General features: G+C 43.2%; 1 protein-coding gene across 3 annotated transcripts in view; it reads left to right on the forward strand.

The window, feature by feature from the left end:
- The window catches only part of LOC135504056 (hepatocyte nuclear factor 4-alpha-like), a 29996-nt gene extending 12446 nt beyond the window's left edge, over nt 1-17550 (forward strand). Inside the window, exons 1-10 of one of the 3 annotated variants that reach the window (XM_064922322.1) lie at nt 3800-3960; nt 5461-5635; nt 5941-6065; nt 6693-6799; nt 6980-7135; nt 9857-9944; nt 12862-13014; nt 13096-13332; nt 13558-13680; nt 14161-17550. In XM_064922322.1, coding sequence (XP_064778394.1) covers nt 3873-3960; nt 5461-5635; nt 5941-6065; nt 6693-6799; nt 6980-7135; nt 9857-9944; nt 12862-13014; nt 13096-13332; nt 13558-13680; nt 14161-14303 — 1395 coding nt within the window. In that variant the 5' untranslated portion in view covers nt 3800-3872 and the 3' untranslated portion in view covers nt 14304-17550. Of the gene's footprint in view, nt 1-3799; nt 3961-5460; nt 5636-5940; nt 6066-6692; nt 6800-6979; nt 7136-9856; nt 9945-12861; nt 13015-13095; nt 13333-13557; nt 13681-14160 lie in introns of those variants that run through there. The other 2 variants (XM_064922323.1, XM_064922324.1) reach the window with 2 other exon arrangements.
- Nucleotides 17551-19669: the final 2119 nt, after the last annotated feature.

Here is a 19669-nt window from a genome sequence, read left to right on the forward strand (position 1 = left end):
AAATATTCCCTTTAAAGAAGACAAGGTTCTTTGGTGCCGTTTTGTTTGTTATGCTAAACTTGTTTTCATCCATCTAACTGGTTATCCTGGACAATGTAATTCTACCAAACATTAATCAAGATGGTGTCTCCCATATTGGCTTCTGATATGATTTGGATCAATTTTAGTCAATATTTGCTCTTCTCTACTCTCTCAGGCGGATCACAGTGACCGACTTAACCACAGGAATGTTACGATGGTAAACTCGGAAGAAGACATTTTATTTTATGAATCCTATATGCTTTGGGTGGGTGGTTCTCGGGTTCACCAGCATGCGTTTAACTGCTTTGAGGTCTCGGTGAACCCTAGATCATTGACCTGTGGCTTGTAGTGTACTGGCACGTTCCCTTCTTCAATTACAACACTACTGTTTACCATGGCACATTTACTCATGCTGTGGGGCCACCTTATTTGCGTATTCTGCAACATTTATTCTTCTAAAATCAGTTGCTTTACAGGCCGGGGGAAACAAATGTTTACTGTATTCAAGTTAATACTCAACTGTATTCAATGTTTAATGTCATTTTATGAACATGTAATAGTAAACGTTAGAGTATTATAATAATTCTCTGACAGCGCATTCTGTTCTCAAATTCTTGATAATAAGCCACTTTACATTGTTAATCCTGCTGGAAGCTTTCTAATACGTTACTTGAACGTATCCCAATGCAGTCCTACAAACATAGGCTCCTACCATCACAAACCAATGACATTAGTGACCAAAAAGTGCTCTAAAAGCCTTGAATTTGACACTAAGGAGCAGGTTTCTGAAGAGTTGGGTCACACTGCTTTGGTATAACGTGTGTGCAGCATTTTGTGAAACAGTGAACTCCTTTGCATAAAGGCAACAAGTTATTTTCAGCAATAGTTATTTCCCTTGTTTATTACGAAATAATTAACTGAGATTTACCAGAGACATATTACATTTGGGAGTACAGTACCAGTCAAAAGTTTAGACACAACTAGGGTTTATCTTTATTTTTTACAGTTTTTAACATTGTAGAATAATATCAAAACTATGAAATAACACATATGGATCCATGTAGTAACCAAACAATTGTTAAACAAGGCAAAGGCCTGCCTTTGACTCTCAACCAGCTTCACCTAGAATGCTTTTCCAACAGTCTTAATGTTTGGTAGACATATGCTGAGCACTTGTAGGCTGCTTTTCCTTCACTCTGCGGTCCAACTCATCCCAAACCGTCTCAATTGGGTTGAGGTCGGATGATTGTGGAGGCCAGGTCATCTGATGCAGCACTCCATCACTCTCCTTCTTGGTCAAATAGCTCTTACACAGCCTGGAGGTGTGTTGGGTCATTGTCCTGTTGAAAAACAATTGACAGTCCAACTAAGAGCAAACCAGATCTGATGGCGTATCGCTGCAGAATGATGTGGTAGCCATGCTGGTTAAGTGCTCCTAGAATTCTAAATAAATTACCGACAGTGTCACCAGCAAAGCACCATCACACCATCACACCACCATCCAAGCTTCACGGTGGGAACCACACATGCAGAGAAACCCCTGTTCACCTACTCTGCGTCTCACAAAGACACTGCGTTTGGAACCAAAAATCTCAAATTTGGACCGATTTCCACCGATTAATGTCCATTGCTCGTGTTTCTTGGCCCAAGCAAGTCTTTCTTCTTATTGGTGTCCTTTAGTAGGGGTTTCTTTGCAGCAATTTGACCATGAAGGCCAGATTCACGCAGTCTCTCCTGAACAGTTGATGTTGAGATGTGTCTGTTACTTGAACTCTGTGAAGCATTTATTTGGGCTGCAATTTCTGAGGCTTGTAACTCTAATATGGCTCCAGGTCATCTACAAGTCCATGCTAGATAAAGCTCCTCCTTATCTCAGTTCACTGGTCACGATGGCAACACCCACCCGTAGCACGCGCTCCAGCAGGTGTATCTCACTGATCATCCCTAAAGCCAACACCTCATTTGGCTGCCTTTCCTTCCAGTTCTCTGCTGCCTGTGACTGGAACGAATTGCAAAAATCGTTGAAGTTGGAGACTTTTATCTCCCTCACCAACTTTAAACATCTGCTATCTGAGCAGTTGTACATAGTCCATCGGTAAATAGCCCACCCAATTTACCTACCTCATCCCCATACTGTTTTTATGTACTTTTCTGCTCTTTTGCACACCAGTATCTCTACCTGCACATGACCATCTGATCATTTATCACTCCAGTGTTAATCTGCTAAATTGTAATTATTTGCCTACCTCCTCATGCCTTTTGCACACAATGTATATAGACTTTTTTTTCTTTTTTTTACTGTGGTATTGACTTGTTTATTGTTTACTCCATGTGTAACCCTGTGTTGTTGTCTGTTCACACTGCTATGCTTTATCTTGGCCAGGTCGCAGTTGTAAATGAGAACTTGTTCTCAACCAGCCTACCTGGTTACGTAAAGGTTAAATAGAAGAAAAGAATACATATATACTTATCCTCTGCACCAGAGGTAACTCTGGGTCTTCCTTTCCTGTGGCGGTCCTCATGAGAGACAGTTTCATCATAGCGCTTGATGAATTTTGCGACTGCACTTGAAGAAACTTTCAAAGTTGTTGAAATTTTCCGTATTGACTGACCTTCATGTCTTAAAGTAATGATGGACTGTTGTTTCCCCTTGCTTATTTGAGCTGTTCTTGCCATAATATGGACTTCTGCATACCACCCCTACCTTGTCACAGCACAACTGATTGGCTCAAGCGCATTAAGAAGGAAAGAAATTCCATGTTCATTGAAATGCATTCCAGGTGACTACCTCATGAAGCTGGTTGAGAGAATGCCAAGAGTGTTCAAAGCTGTCATCAAGGCAAATGATGGCTACTTTGATGAATCTCAAATATAAAATATATTTTGATTTGTTTAACACTTTTTTGGTTACTATATGATTCCATATGTGTTATTTTATAGTTTTGATGTCTTCACAATTATTCTACAGCGTAAAAAATAGCAAAAATAAAGAAAAACCCTTGAATGAGTAGGTGTGTCCAAACTTTCGACTGGTACTGTAGATCTGAATCCAGACTGTTGGCAGGCCCCCTCATAATGCATTACTTCCTGTTGAGCTGCACCTCTCTTCACGTTGAGTATACATTTGATTAAGACATTTAGCTAAAAGGCTAAAATAATCGGTGTGATTTTAGATTGCAATAAGAATCCATATGATAAGATGCTTTTTTTGGTGCTGAAGGCGTGGGGTAAGAGTGTCTTGGCATTCTTTGAAAGGCCTACAAGTGGATCTTCCAATTGTTTGATCAAAGACATTCAGTTATCTGATGGACAACTGGTTTAAACTGGCAGGAAACAACAAGAGGTGATGTCAAGCAAGTAAAGCACAATGATTTGGCTGAGATTCAACATTTTATGTCTCTCATAGTATAATCGTTGATCTATTACTGACAGCACGGTGGAAAGAGAAAGAAGGAAGGAGAGAGAGAGAGAGAAGGGAAAAGATTGAGAGTTCCAAGTTATGTTATCTTCGAGAGAAAAACAACTCTGATACACCAATAGAGGAGTATAGTTAAATATCAACTTGACATTCACCCCAGCCCTCCTCTGGTTAGCAGCCTAACTGGGAGGAGGCACCTCCTGTCAGTCACAACCAGGCTCCTCATGGCCTCCTCCTCTGGAGCTCTGGAGGAGAGACTGTCCCCATCGCATACTCAGAGGTATCTCTATCTACTTTTATGAGGAGGAGCTTGGCCAAATATGGGAGAAGGGGGAGGAGGGGTGCAGGGGGGGCACTTAGCCTCTTGGACAAATCTTTTTCCCCACTGTCAGGTAGCTGAGAGGGAATTTGTTTGTCCAAAGAACTAGTAGACATGGATATGGCAGACTATAGCGATGCCCTGGACCCAGCCTACACTACCCTGGAGTTTGAAAACATGCAAGTGCTCTCCATGGGCTCAGGTGAGTCAGAGTTACACATTACCTGGTTGAACTTTGAGACTTTTAGCTATTAAACTGGTCTTCTGTAGCTCAGTTGGTAGAGGATGGCGTTCAACACCAGGATAGTGGGTTTGATTCCCAGGACCACCCATACGTTAAACTTTTGGACAGGTCAGTTGTTGACGGAGGGTTTTAGTTGCTGTTATCAAGAGCAGCTCTCAGTTGTCCATCTTGTATTGGATGCTAATGGATGATAATGTGCTTCTTTCCTGATAATATTATCCCCTCTGCTTGCAGTTGTAAAACATTCAAGGGTTTTGCACAATACACACAATGCATCTGGATAATTTGGTGGTAAAACAACCATTTGGTAGAGAATTACAATCTCCTGTTGTAACATGTAGATTGTTATGGTATAGTGGTCATATTTCACTTAAAATAGATTTACAACAAATAGATATTCATACTATGCGATAGTGATTTAAGAGACATGAACATCTCTCTCTTGTTACTTACATCTATGTTCGGCATTTTGAGGTCCATAAAATGAGAAAAACATTTCACAGAGTTGTGTGACAGCATGATATATGCTTTTTGAAAGTGAGAAATTGTCCTTTCTACTCTCCCATGACATTTGGCTGTGAACCTGATTCTAAAATGAAACAACTTCCTTGCAGGATGAAAAAGCAATGACCCTTGAAAGACACTTACATTGCATGGCCAATATCATCTTTGATATGCCTTAATTATTGTACTGTTTAATCTTCACAAAATTCAATTGTTTTATGATACTTAAACAGCATACAATACAGTAGCGTTTATTTCTACTTTAGATGTTACTAGTTTAATTACAGCTTTACTGCACAGGTATTAATAAGAGTAATTTAATGAGACGTGTAAGCAGTATAAAAGTAACCAGCAATGCCACTGACTTTAATGTAATCACCTGATGCAGTCAACCAATTAATGTTGCTCTCACCTTTTGAAATGAATCAAAATATCTGTTTTCTTTGAAAGTATGTTGGTTAGTTAGTTAGGTCATTCACTATTGTCCCTCTAAGTTATATTCAGTCAATATATTGATTATATTAGTCAATAAATGAGGACTGAGAGAGCTAAGAGTTTTAAAAAAGATTAAATTTTTCACATTTTGTAGAAAAACCTTCTGGTTAAAGTAACAAATGATTTAAATAAATGACCTTTCCTCTAGTTCTCTCAAACGGTTGACCACTAGTTATTCCATAAAATCCATCCCTACACTCGCTCAGGTTATCTTCCACCAACATAGCAGTTCATTGTTTAATTACTTTATATAGCCCTCATAAATATCTTTTAGTTCAGATTTTGGATCACAAAACTGCACATATCCTCTATCTCATGTCCAACATTGATGGCCCAAAGAGCCAATGACTTGATAAGGAATATCTCTCTCTATCTCTCACTCCATACTCTTAAGCATAGGGTGATACGCACATCTAAAATATACTGTATAAAATATGTCTTTATTCATTGCTTATTCAGACTCCTCGCCGGCTGAGAGTGCCAACATGAATGCAGCCAACCACCTCGGAGCGGGCACCCTGTGTGCCATCTGTGGGGACAGGGCCACGGGCAAACACTATGGGGCCTCCAGCTGTGACGGCTGCAAAGGCTTCTTCCGTCGGAGTGTTCGCAAAAACCACATGTATTCATGCAGGTGAGGTTTAGGCCAAAATTACACACAAGAGCAAAGACAGTGAACATCGTAACCTTGGGCATTTACAATAAAATACTATTACATTTGACAAGTTCTGGGATTGGGATACAGCACCTGTACATAGATGGGGTGTTCATTGACAGTTGCAATATCAAACTGATGTAGCTAGGCCTTGAGAGAAACCAATAGACTTCAACATTCTACAGTAGGTTGCAATAGCACTGGCATATTCAACACGAGTCTTCTAACTGCAATCTACTCAATAGGCCCTTAATAATCAAGCCCTCTTCAAACTCACTTCCCAGGTTCAGCAGACAGTGCATTGTGGACAAAGACAAGAGGAATCAATGCAGATACTGTCGATTGAAGAAATGCTTTCGAGCTGGCATGAAAAAAGAAGGTATACAATTCATTCAACTTCATTCAAATGGTAATTAGAATTAAAGAATGACAACATTGAGAGTGGCCTATGTAGCCATATTGTGTTATTACGTATTATACTCAGTCTCTACACAATGTGATGACACTAGCAGTTATGATTTAATCATCTCTGGTAAGGTATATCCTAGAACTAGAACGTTCCATTTGTATCAGCCTGTCCCTATCGTAGAATTGTAGAGAGGAGCAGAGCCATTGGGACTGCTCATGGCTCAGAGTAGGGTATGTTGCAAGAGCCACGAGAGCAGCACTTTGTTAATGTTCACTCCATGATTCACTGAATTCTATGATCAGCTTATGCTGAGCAAAAACTTCTGTGAGGGAGTTATAGCCACACATACTAATAAACACATCAGCCCTGGGAGAATGTTTTCTCCCAACGCTGTTCTGAGTCAATGCTAATAACCCACTAGGAACTATGAATGTCTGTCAGATAATCTATGCACCGTTTATTACATGTGTTTTTTTTACTGCACATGGAATGGAATATTTGAGTTGAATGACTTTGTAGGTTTGTGTCTGAGAAAATGGGGAGGGCTTTGACTAAACCATTTCTAGTGAACAATAGAGTATTTATTCTATTCTGATAGCCGCGGTTTATGTTTCTATTGTTTCTCAGCTGTACAAAACGAAAGAGACAGAATCAGCACTAGGAGATCTAGCTATGAAGACAGCAGTTTACCATCTATCAATGCACTTATCCAGGCAGATGTACTCTCAAGACAGGTAAGGCCCATGGATATAGCTTTTTCGATCGAAATCATGTAAGCATTTAAAACTCATTTTTATTTGCCCCAGTTGTACTGAATAGAATGGATTTTAATTTATTTTGGTTAAATAAATTATGTTTATAATTTGGCTATGAATACATAGGAGACTCATTCATTTTTAATTCTGTATGTGTAGATATCCTCACCTGGACCTATACTGAATGGTGACATCAGGACAAAAAAGGTAGCGACCATCACAGATGTGTGTGAATCAATGAAACAGCAACTGCTGGTGTTGGTGGAATGGGCCAAGTACATCCCTGCCTTCTGTGACCTGCCCCTGGATGACCAGGTAAGGTTGCATTAGATTTAACAGTGACAGACTAGGTTAGACTAAACCATTCTACTCTCATTCAGGGGTACTGCATTTTAGGGGCTGTTTTGTCCTGGACTAAAAAGCATGCAATATAAGGCCAGAAACTGGTCTGATAATGACATTATTGGGATTCTTAAAAATAACAACTTGAAGCTATGTGTCCAGGGAATATAAAGCTCTTCAATCAGCATTTTGAGTATGGAGTGCTGCTGCTGTTTTTTAAGACCTCCGAATCCAGTTAGAATATGATGAGCTAGTTTGATAGTTGTATCTCTGATCGGAACTATTCCAGAATCATTAACACCGTGACAACCAGGGCTTTGGTAACTGATTTGCTGATGTTGAATTAGTGAGGGATCCATCAGGTGTATCTTCACACATTTACTTGACTCTCTCTCTGTGAGAATCTCTGGTTAGCTCTTCAGTGACCTTAAGGGTGGTATGAAAGGTTACTTGTTTAATGGTATGATTGGCAGAAGTGATGTAATATTTTCCATGTCTTATCAAATTGGGGCTCCCGAGTGGCGCAGCGGTCTAAGGCACTGCATCTCAGTGCTTGCGGTGTCACTACAGACACCCTGGTTTGAATCCAGGCTGTATAACAACCAGCCGTGATTGGGAGTCCCATAGGGTGGCGCACAATTGTCCCAGCGTTGTCCAGATTGGGCCGGTGTTACATTTACATTTACATTTAAGTCATTTAGCAGACGCTCTTATCCAGAGCGACTTACAAATTGGTGAATTCACCTTCTGACATCAGTGGAACAGCCACTTTACAATAGTGCATCTAAATCATTTAAGGGGGGGGGTGAGAAGGATTGCTTTATCCTATCCTAGGTATTCCTTGAAGAGGTGGGGTTTCAGGTGTCTCCGGAAGGTGGTGATTGACTCCACTGTCCTGGCGTTGTGAGGGAGTTTGTTCCACCATTGGGGGGCCAGAGCAGCGAACAGTTTTGACTGGGCTGAGCGGGAACTGTACTTCCTCAGTGGTAGGGAGGCGAAGGCCAGAGGTGGATGAACGTAGTGCCCTTGTTTGGGTGTAGGGCCTGATCAGAGCCTGGAGGTACTGCGGTGCCGTTCCCCTCACAGCTCCGTAGGCAAGCACCATGGTCTTGTAGCGGATGCGAGCTTCAACTGGAAGCCAGTGGAGAGAGCGGAGGAGCGGGGTGACGTGAGAGAACTTGGGAAGGTTGAACACCAGACGGGCTGCGGCGTTCTGGATGAGTTGTAGGGGTTTAATGGCACAGGCAGGGAGCCCAGCCAACAGCGAGTTGCAGTAATCCAGACGGGAGATGACAAGTGCCTGGATTAGGACCTGCGCCGCTTCCTGTGTGAGGCAGGGTCGTACTCTGCGGATGTTGTAGAGCATGAACCAACAGGAACGGGCCACCGCCTTGATGTTAGTTGAGAACGACAGGGTGTTGTCCAGGATCACGCCAAGGTTCTTAGCGCTCTGGGAGGAGGACACAATGGAGTTGTCAACCGTGATGGCGAGATCATGGAACGGGCAGTCCTTCCCGGGAGGAAGAGCAGCTCCGTCTTGCCGAGGTTCAGCTTGAGGTGGTGATCCGTCATCCACACTGATATGTCTGCCAGACATGCAGAGATGCGATCGCCACCTGGTCATCAGAAGGGGGAAGGAGAAGATTAATTGTGTGTCGTCTGCATAGCAATGATAGGAGAGACCATGTGAGGTTATGACAGAGCCAAGTGACTTGGTGTATAGCGAGAATAGGAGAGGGCCTAGAACAGAGCCCTGGGGGACACCAGTGGTGAGAGCGCGTGGCGAGGAGACAGATTCTCGCCACGCCACCTGGTAGGAGCGACCTGTCAGGTAGGACGCAATCCAAGCGTGGGCCGCACCGGAGATGCCCAACTCGGAGAGGGTGGAGAGGAGGATCTGATGGTTCACAGTGTCGAAGGCAGCGATAGGTCTAGAAGGATGAGAGCAGAGGAGAGAGAGTTAGCTTTAGCAGTGCGGAGCGCCTCCGTGATACAGAGAAGAGCAGTCTCAGTTGAATGACTAGTCTTGAAACCTGACTGATTTGGATCAAGAAGGTCATTCTGAGAGAATGATGTGTCGGAGGAAACACTGTTCACCTGGCAACCTTGGTTAGCGCGCACTGCAACTGGCCCGCCACAGGAGTCGCTGGTGCGCAATGAGACAAGGATATCCCTACCAGCCAACCCCTCCCTAACCCGGACAACACGAGGCCAATTGTGCATCGCTCCACGGACCTCCCGGTCGCAGCCGGTTACGACAGAGCCAGGGCGCGAACCCAGAGTCTCTGGTGGCACAGCTGGCGCTGCAGTACAGCGCCCTTAAGCCACTGTGCCACCCGGGAGGCCCTCAGAAGGCTGTGTTTTGCTGCAAGACAGCTTCAAGGTTAAAACTACTCACTGGGCACAGACGTCAGTCAGTTCAACATGTAGTTTGGATTTACATTTGGTTGAGTTGTCAAGTAATGTGAATTCAATATGAAATCAAAAATTCCCCATGTTATTGGATTTCGGAAAACATTTCTATACAAAAATTACAAAATTCCCTTACGTTGAGGACTTTTTTCAAATCCAACCTGTTTTTGACGTTGGAATCAACATCATCAATTTTTTATTTATTAAAATGAAATGGAAACAATGTTGATTCAACCAGTTTTTGCCCAGTGATTAATAATGAAAGGCTTTTCTTTATTTCAGGTGGCATTGCTGCGAGCCCATGCAGGAGAGAATCTTCTGATTGGAGCTGCAAAGAGGTCTATGTTGTACAAGGACCTCCTGTTACTAGGTAAACTCAAGATAAGGTATGAGCTACTGTACACCATCTAATTGCTCCAGGGTCATCATTAATAATGGTAGACCCTGGCAGTGACCCCATTCTCTGAAGGTGTCTCAGGTGGATTTGGTATATGCAAAAATCACATTTCCAATTAACGATTGCAGGTAACTGATACACACTTGTAAAAGTATAAGCACACACCAAAGTAATATTATTATTATAATTACACCATGTCATATAATAGTTATGTAATATAATAGACTAGTTATATAAGAGTTATGCTAGCAATATGATATTTGTTTGGGAGGGGGGCAAAATCATCAAAAAATCACAGAGTGATTGTCACGCCCTGGCCATAGTTTACTTAGTATGTTTCTATGTTTTGATTGGTCAGGGTGTGATCTGAGTGGGCATTCTATGCTGGATGTCTTGTTTGTCTATTTCTGTGTTTGGCCTGATACGGTTCTCAATCAGGGGCAGGTGTTAGTCATTGTCTCTGATTGGGAACCATATTTAGGTAACCTGGGTTTTACTGTGTGTTTGTGGGTGATTGTTCCTGTCTCTGTGTTTTGCACCAGATAGGGCTGTTTTCGGTTTTCATACGTTTGTTATTTTGTTTAATCGTGTATAGTTTCCGTATTCAATAAAATGAATCACAACTACGCTGCATTTTGGTCCGCTCCTCCTTCCCACAACGAAAGCCGTGACAGAATCACCCACCACAACAGGACCAAGCGGCGTGGTAACAGGCAAAAGCAACAGCAGGAGCAACAAAAGAAGGAATGGACATGGGAGGACGAATTAGGCGGAGAAGGACCCTGGGCTCAGCCTGGAGAATATCGCCGCCCCAAGGAAGAACTGGAGGCGACAAAGTGGAGAGGCGTCGGTATGAGGAGGCAGCATGGCGAAGCGGATGGAAGCCCGAGAGTCAGCCCCAAAAATTTATTGGGGGGGGGGGCTCAGGGAGAGTGTGGCAGAGTCAGGAGTCAGACCTGAGCCCACTCTCCCTGTTTATCGTGAGGAGCCAAGGAGGAGACCAGAACCAGAGCCGGTGTTGGAGGTGAGCAAAACAGAGACTGTGAAGGAGTTAATGGGGAAATTGGAGGAGAGAGTAATGAGGGAGTTGCTGTGTAGGTGCTTTAAATATGGAATTCGCCCAACGGAGCGTGTCGGGGATTTGATGGCACCTGGGTCAGCGCTCCATACTCGTCCTGAGGTGCGTGCTAGTCGGCTGGTGAAGTTGGTGCCAGCCTCACGCACCAAGCCTCCTGTGCACCTCCCGAGCCTTACATGTCCTGCCAGCACTGCTCTCAAGATCTCCAGTATGCCTTCACGGTCTAGCCCATTCTGTGCCACCTCCACACACCAGCCCTCCGATGGCAGCTCCCCGCACCAGGCTTCCTGTGCGTGTCCTCGGCCCAGTACCACCAGTGGCAGCACCACTCATCAGGCCTACATTGCGCCTCGCCTCTCCAGCGCTGCCGGAGTCTCCCGCCTGTTCAGCGCAGCCAGAGCCTTCCTCCTCTACAGCGCTGCTGGAGTCTCCCGCCTGTTTAGCGCAGCCAGAGCTGCCAGTCTGCATGGAGCAGCCAGAGCTGCCAGTCTTCATGGAACAGACAGAGCTGCCAGTCTGCATGGAGCTGCCAGTCTGCAAGGAGCTGCCAGTCTGCAAGGAGCTGCCAGTCTGCAAGGAGCTGCCAGTCTGCAAAGAGCTGCCAGAGGTGCCAGTCTGCATGGAGCAGCCAGAGCTGCCAGTCTGCAAGGAGCTGCCAGTCTGCAAAGAGCTGCCAGAGGTGCCAGTCTGCATGGAGCAGCCAGAGCTGCCAGTCTGCAAGAAGCCACCAGAGCTGCCAATCTGCATGGAGCAGCCAGAGCCGCCAGTCAGCATGGAGCAGCCAGAGCCGCCAGTCAGCATGGAGCAGCCAGAGCCGCCAGTCAGCATGGAGCAGCCAGAGCCGCCAGTCAGCATGGAGCAGCCAGAACCGCCAGTCAACATGGAGCAGCCAGAGCCGCCAGTCAGCATGAAGCAGCCAGAGCTGCCAGTCAGCATGGAGCAGCCAGAGCCGTCAGTCTGCCAGGATCCGCCAGTCAGCCAGACTCTTCCAGATCTGCCAGTCAGCCAGACTCTTCCAGATCTGCCAGTCAACCAGACTCTTCCAGATCCGCCAGTCAGCCAGACTCTTCCAGATCCGCCAGTCAGCCAGACTCTTCCAGATCCGCCAGTCAGCCAGACTCTTCCAGATCCGCCAGTCAGCCAGACTCTTCCAGATCCGCCAGTCAGCCAGACTCTTCCAGATCCGCCAGTCAGCCAGGATCTGCCGGAACCGTCAGTCAGCCAGACTCTTCCAGATCCGCCAGTTAGCCAGATTCTTCCAGATCCGCCAGTCAGCCAGGATCTGCCAGAGCCTTCCTACTCTCCTGTGCTGCCGGAGTCTCCCCAGCCTGTCCGGCGCTGCTGCCGAGTCTCCCGCCTGTCCAGACCCTCCCCGATAGGCGCTGCTGCCGGAGTCTGAAGAGCCCTCTGTCCCGAGCTGCCCCTCTGTCCCGAGCTGCCCCTCTGTCCCGTGTTGTTAAGTAGGGTTGCCGTGGCTGGGAGGTCACGGTCAAGGTGGGGGAAGACTGCGGTGAAGTGGGGGCCACGTCCAGCACCAGAGCCGCCACCGCGGACAGATGCCCACCCAGACCCTCCCCGATGGTTCAGGTTTCGGTTTGAGACCGCACCTTGGGGGGGGTCACGCCCTGGCCATAGTTTACTTAGTATGTTTCTATGTTTTGATTGGTCAGGGTGTGATCTGAGTGGGCAGTTTCCGTATTAAATAAAATGAATCACAACTGCGCTGCATTTTGGTCCGCTCCTCCTTCCCACAACGAAAGCCGTGACAGGGATTCGGTATACATGGCATTTATTGGTTTCTGTTCCTTATAGGAAATGACTACATTATTCCCCGGAACTGCCCGGAGATGGAAGTGTGCCGGGTAGCAGTGAGGATTCTGGACGAGCTCGTGCTGTCCTTCCAGGAACTCCAGATAGATGACAATGAATACGCTTGTTTGAAAGCCATTGTTTTCTTCGATCCAGGTATTACATGTTATATGAGCAACGTGTCCGTGCAGCGAGAGACCAAGCTGTTAACCAAATGCCTACTCTCTCCTGCTCCAGATGCCAAAGGTCTGAGTGACCCAGGTAAGATCAAGCGGATGCGGTACCAGGTTCAGGTCAGCCTAGAGGACTACATCAACGACCGGCAGTATGACTCCCGGGGACGCTTCGGAGAGCTGCTCCTGCTGCTGCCCACACTACAGAGCATCACCTGGCAGATGATCGAACAGATACAGTTTGTCAAACTCTTTGGCATGGCCAAGATTGACAACCTGCTTCAAGAGATGCTCTTAGGAGGTTAGACATCTTGATATTTTTACAAATAAAGTAAAAGGTCTCAATCTAATGCCAAAATTAGTTAATACAAACAACTTTCTGTGAGTTCTATTGGTTAGGTTAGATAAGTTTACACTCTTCAATATGATAGAATGCTAGTTGAATATCATACTCTATTACCGAAGGACAGTGAAGGAGAAAATTAACTGTTTGGCGGGTTGGTGTATGTTGTGTTGTTTTCCTCAGGTTCTGCTACTGAGGCACCTCACACACCTCACTCTCTGCATCCACATCTGGTTCAGGAACACCTCAGCAACAATGCCATCGTTTCAAGCAACATGGCTACTTCCATCCACAATGGCCAAATCTGTGAGTATCAATAACTACATGCCAGACCCCAAATGTCCAACTCCAAGTGTTGGTTCTCCAGAGACAGATTAAGCCTAGTTCTGGATTAAAAAGCACTGAAAGCTGTGTCCCGGACACTGACCCCAAAATTAGACAAAACATGCTTGAGATTCTCAACCAACAGTGAGCTCAGTGGCATCAATCCACTGCCATGTGTAACAGAGTCAGGTAGTTGGAAGGACACACAAGTTTGGCAGAATAATCCACTAAGAAGTTATTCAGAGAGACTAATCAGGCTTGCTTTGTCAAAGAAAATGTATGTTATTTTTTATTAACATTTTTAATGCCCTCAGAAAATTTCACAAATGTTCTTATTCCTTGTCTGAAAATATTAATATTTTTTTCAAGTAATGTCATGCCACAAGGTAAATATGTTGATTTGTTTGTTAACCCGACTTTTGTTAATTCCTCCACTAATTGATAATTTTTGGTTTGTTGCAGCCACTCCTGGAACCCCAATCCCCTCTCCTCCCACAGTCTCCAGTTCAGAACACTATAAAATGGCTCAAGGGGTTATAGCCACTGTGCCCAAGCATCCTATCTCCATCCCTCAGCTCACCATCACCAAGCAAGAAGCCATCTAACACAGAACTGGACCTCACAAACCCATCCAACAAAGCATTTACAATTTTACCATCTTTGCTAGCATATGTTTTTCTGTAAACATGCTCAGTATAAAGGTGCAACAACAATTCTCATTAGTGAGAAATACATATTTTCCAAAAATCTCAGGGAGTGTACTGTACAGTTGGGATACATTAGTAAACTAATCCCCAGCTGAGGTACAGTACCTACGGTAGGCCTACTCATATTATTGCATGTAGTATCAAGCTGAAATTGCAAACGGCTAGAACAACCTCATTCATGGGCAATTGGATACAGTATGCTCTTTGACATACAGCACCAGTCAAAGGTTTGGACACACCTACTCATACAAGGGTTTTTCTTTATTTATACTATTTTCTACATTGTAGAATATTAGTGAAGACATCAAAACTATGACATAACACATATGGAATCATGTAGTAACAAAAATAGTTGATGACAGCTTTGTACACTATTGGCATTCGCTCAACCAGCTTCACCTGGAATGCTTTTTCCAACCATCTTGAAGGAGTTCCCACATATGCTGAGCACTTGTTGGCTGCTTTTTCTTCACTCTGCGGTTCAACTCATCCCATACCATCTCAATTGGGTTGAGGTCGGGTGATTGTGGAGGCCAGGACATCGGATGCAGGACTCCATCACTCTCCTTCTTGGTCAAATAGCCCTTATACCTCCTGAAGGTGTGTTGGGTCATTGTCCTGTTGAAAAACAAATGACAGTACCACTAAGCGCCGAACAGATCTGATGGTGTATCATTGCTGTCCTTTAGTAGTGGTTTCTTTGCAGCAATTCGGTGATGAAGGCCTGATTCCCGCAGTCTCCTCTGAACAGCTGATGTTGAGATGTGTGTTTCTTGAACTCTGTGAAGCATTTATTTGGGCTGCAATCTGAGGTGCAGTTATTCTAATTAATTTATCTTCTGCAGCAGAGGTAACTCTGGGTCTTCCTTTCCTGTGGCGGTCCTCATGAGAGCCAGTTTAATCATAGTGCTTGATGGTTTTTGCGACTGCACTTGAAAAAACTTTCAAGGTTCTTGAAATGTTCTGTATTGACTGACCTTCATGTCTTAAAGTAGTGATGTATTGTCGTTTCTCTTTGATTTTTTGAGCTGTTCTTGACATAATATCTTCTGTATACCCACCCTACCTGGTCACAACACAACTGATTGGCTCAAATGCATTAAGAAGGAAAGAAATTCCACAAATTAACTTTTAACAAGGCACACCTGTTAATTGAAATGCATTCCAGGTGACTACCTCATGAAGCTGGTTGAGAGAATGCCAAGAGTGTGCAAAGCTGTCATCAAGGAAAAGGGTGGCTACTTTGAAGAATCTCAAATATAAAATATATTTTAATTTGTTTAACACTTTTTTGGTTACTACATGATTCCACATGTATTATTTAATAGTTTTGATGTCTTCACTATTGTCCTACAATGTAGAACATTGTAAAATTAAAGAAAAACCCTTGAATGAGTAGATGTGTCCAAACTTTTGACTGGTACTATGTCTTTATACACAGAGTTCAAATTATGAATTGGTAAATAAAATATAACTGTATACATGTTAGATAGGTTTTCTTAATCACATTACAATTGTATAAATGTTACAAACAGGCCTCATATCTGTGATGAGGCAGATCATGATGTTGTTGTTACACAGTATTTTAAAGATTGTTGTCAATGGCAATACAAGTCTTTGTTGACTGATATAGTCACTTACAACTTGTACCCAGAAAAAAAGAATACAATGATATTATCATGTTTTTAAATAATGTAATTATGTGACAGATGGAGATATACAGGTATGATAGGCAGTCAATTGGTTCTGAAAGGACATATTTAGCTTTTTAAAGTTATCGTGTACTTGCCGTATGACAGTTGTGTTGCATTGAAATCCAGGTTTAAGATATCCCTGTCTATATGCACTGGAATTCGCTAGTTGTGTAGTAAAAAGCTTAAATGTTTGAATTAAAACAGCTCAGTTAATTTAATACCAGGGTTGGGGAGTAACGGATTACATGTAAGGGATTACAAAAAACGGTAACCCGTTACGTTACAAGCAAAAATATTGCAGATGAGATACTTTTGGAAAAAGTAGATGATTTACTTCAAACAGGATGATTGCGAAAATAATATTTGACACTTTCTGTTTTCTCAATGACATTCACATCATCATTGAAAAAAGGCGCACATTTAAATTTGTTCCACCTGAGCGAGTCTGACCACAAATCAGAGTCCACTACGATGACACACCAAACGTGTTTGATGGATCGCAGGGAAAGAGCAGGAATGGGCTTTTGTAGGCTACAGTCCAAGCTATGTCTTCCAATGGTGCAACTGCTGTCGGTATCCATAAATTATTAAATTTGAATAAACGCTTGGAGGTAAGGATGACAGCCGTGGTGTAGTCTATGGCGATACGGATATAATTTACTATTGCTATATACATAGCGCATTGATGTGAATCACACTGCTGCTCTCTCATTTAGCTATTTGCGCCTTACGGATTGTGGTTGTTGTTGGATGGCTGTTCACAAATTTAATGTATATTTGAACACAAATAGTGGTTGAATTCAACAAGTTTAAGCTGCCTATCAATCATTGTTTTTGAAACCAGTGGATCGCCAGTGAAAAATGCGCTCTTGCAACAGCTGCATAGTGCTGATCCCAGCCTATGGAATAAAAGTGGGGCTTTTATTAATCAAATTAATGCTGATAAAAAAAGACATCCATAGTCCTAATGGACACATGCTCAAACTGGCACACTTTTGATAGACTTAAATGGGGCAATCTGTAGTTACTACATCCATTTTTGGATTTATATACTAGATATATTAATGTAAAGATATCATTTAATCATATTATTATATGTAGTACAAAGCAATGGGTTAGAAGAAGCCTTCATAACCAACCCATAAAGTAAAATGTTAAATCCATGTATGGCCAGTTATGTAAACTTTAACATTGATTTATCCTGCAACAGGCATTCACAGGTTGATGAATTCATCATGTTTTACCCATTCCATTTTTATCTTCAGTTCAACTGTAAAGACCTTGTAGTGTTTTTTTGATTTTTTACCATAGAATGTTATTTTGTGACGGTAATATTACTACATGACAAAATACATGGTGCCTTGTCATCTGTACCGCCTTGTACTGCAAAGATGGGCAATGTGTTTCACCTTACAATGTGAAGATGAATAAAATGTCAAGGTTTATTTTTACATTGCATTGTACTGTGCTTTATTTCAATAAAAGCAGACGTTAACGTACAAAAGGACATGCAACCTTAAACTGTAGGAGATTAACTGTAAATGTAGCAGGATAGCTTCTGGTAAACCCTTATGTCAGGAGGAAAAATATAACCTTTTGTTAACATTATTTCAGAGGTCTTCCCCTGTCACACTCTGACACTTTGCTGGCGAAGTCAATATTGTACAAGTTAAGTGAATGAGCAAACGAGATGGTTTGTTATCTTCATTTTACTGTCCTGAGTTATAACTAAGCTGTGATTATGAAGAGGAAGCCTACAATCCTGATGAGTATTTCTCAATGATTATGCTATTGTAACATGGATGATGACCAATGGCCATAATGGTATCCAATGTTTCTTTATCAAGGACAGGTTAACCCTGGCTAAAGATTTGGAGTGACATTTCAAAACCAGTTTAAACTGCTTGTTGGCTGTTTTTTAGTGTCTGACCACTGGGCATAGACGTCAATTCAACGTCTATTCCAGGTTGATTAAACTTAATTTTATTGAAAGGATGTGGAAATGTTTTTGGTTCAACCAGTGGGTGGCCAGTGGGTGACGAATGATACAAGCTGTTGCCTACGTGGCAGTGCATCGTCAGGATAATTAGTAGGTGTGTTTCTTCAGGCTGATAAAAGGTCATAAAGTAATTGCAGATAGAGGTGAAAGGAAGCAGGCGCCTCACTTCAAAGCTTTTCCAATATTTCTTCTTGAGTAAAGAAGAAATGTCAGTGATATCTTCCCCACTATTAATGCCTTTTATGATGGGTTACGGACTAGGCATTTCATCATAGGTGAACTCAACCAACTCTTTTTTTCCAGCATGTTGTATGTACCCTATCGCTGCCCCTTCCTCCTTTCCCTCCATTTCTCACAATAGGCCTACTATGAGTTTGTTATTGTGGTCCAATTTTTGGAGTAGTGTTATCTTACAGGCAAGTTCAGGAGCATGGAACAGCGACAATTCAATATAGGCTATGGTCTACAGTTGAAGTCGGAAGTTTACATTACATTTTACATTTAAGTCATTTAGCAGACGCTCTTATCCAGAGCGACTTACAAATTGGTGAATTCACCTTCTGACATCCAGTGGAACAGCCACTTACAATAGTGCATCTAAATCATTTAAGGGGGGGGGGAAGAGAAGGATTACTTATCCTATCCTAGGTATTCCTTGAAGAGGTTGGGTTTCAGGTGTCTCCGGAAGGTGGTGATTGACTCTGCTTTACATACCTTCAAACTCTTTGCTTGACATCATGGGAAAATGTAAAGAAATCAGCCAAGAACTCAGAAAAACAATTGTAGACCTCCACAAGTCTGGTTCATCCTTGGGAGCAATTTACAAACACCTGAAGGTACTACGTTCATCTGTACAAACAATAGTATGCAAGTATAAACACCATGGGACCGCGCAGCCGTCATACCGCTCAGGAAGGAGAAGCGGTCAGTCTCCTAAAGATGAACATACTGTGGTTCAAAAAGTGCAAATCAATCCCAGAACAACAGCAAAGGACCTTGTGAAGATGCTGAAGGAAACAGGTACAAAAGTATCTATATCCACAGTAAAATTAGTCCTATATCGACAACCTGAAAGGCCACTCAGCAAGGAAGAAGACACTGCTCCAAAACTGCCATTAAAAAAGCCAGACTACGGTTTGCAACTGCACATGAGGACAAAGATCGTACTTTTTGGAAAATGTCCTCTGGTCTGATGAAACAAAAATAAAACTCTTTGGCCATAATGACCATTGTTATGTTTGGAGGAAGAATTGGGAGGCTTGCAAGCCAAAGAACAACATCCCAACCGTGAAGCACGGGGGTGGCAGCATCATGTCGTGGGGGTGCTTTGCTGCAGGAGGGACTGGTGCACTAAACAAAATAGATGGCATCATGAGAAAGAAACATTAAGCTTGGTCGCAAATGGGTCTTCCAAGTGAACAATGACCCCAAACATACATCCAAAGTTGTGGCAAAATGGCATAAGGACAACAAAGTCAAGGTATTAGAGTGACCATCACAATGTCCTGGCCTCAATACAATAGAATATTTGTCGGCAGAACTGAAAAAGTGTGTGCGAGCAAGGAGGCCTA

This window comes from Oncorhynchus masou, chromosome 18, assembly GCF_036934945.1.
Source record: "Oncorhynchus masou masou isolate Uvic2021 chromosome 18, UVic_Omas_1.1, whole genome shotgun sequence".
NCBI classification, from domain to species: Eukaryota; Metazoa; Chordata; class Actinopteri; order Salmoniformes; family Salmonidae; genus Oncorhynchus; species Oncorhynchus masou.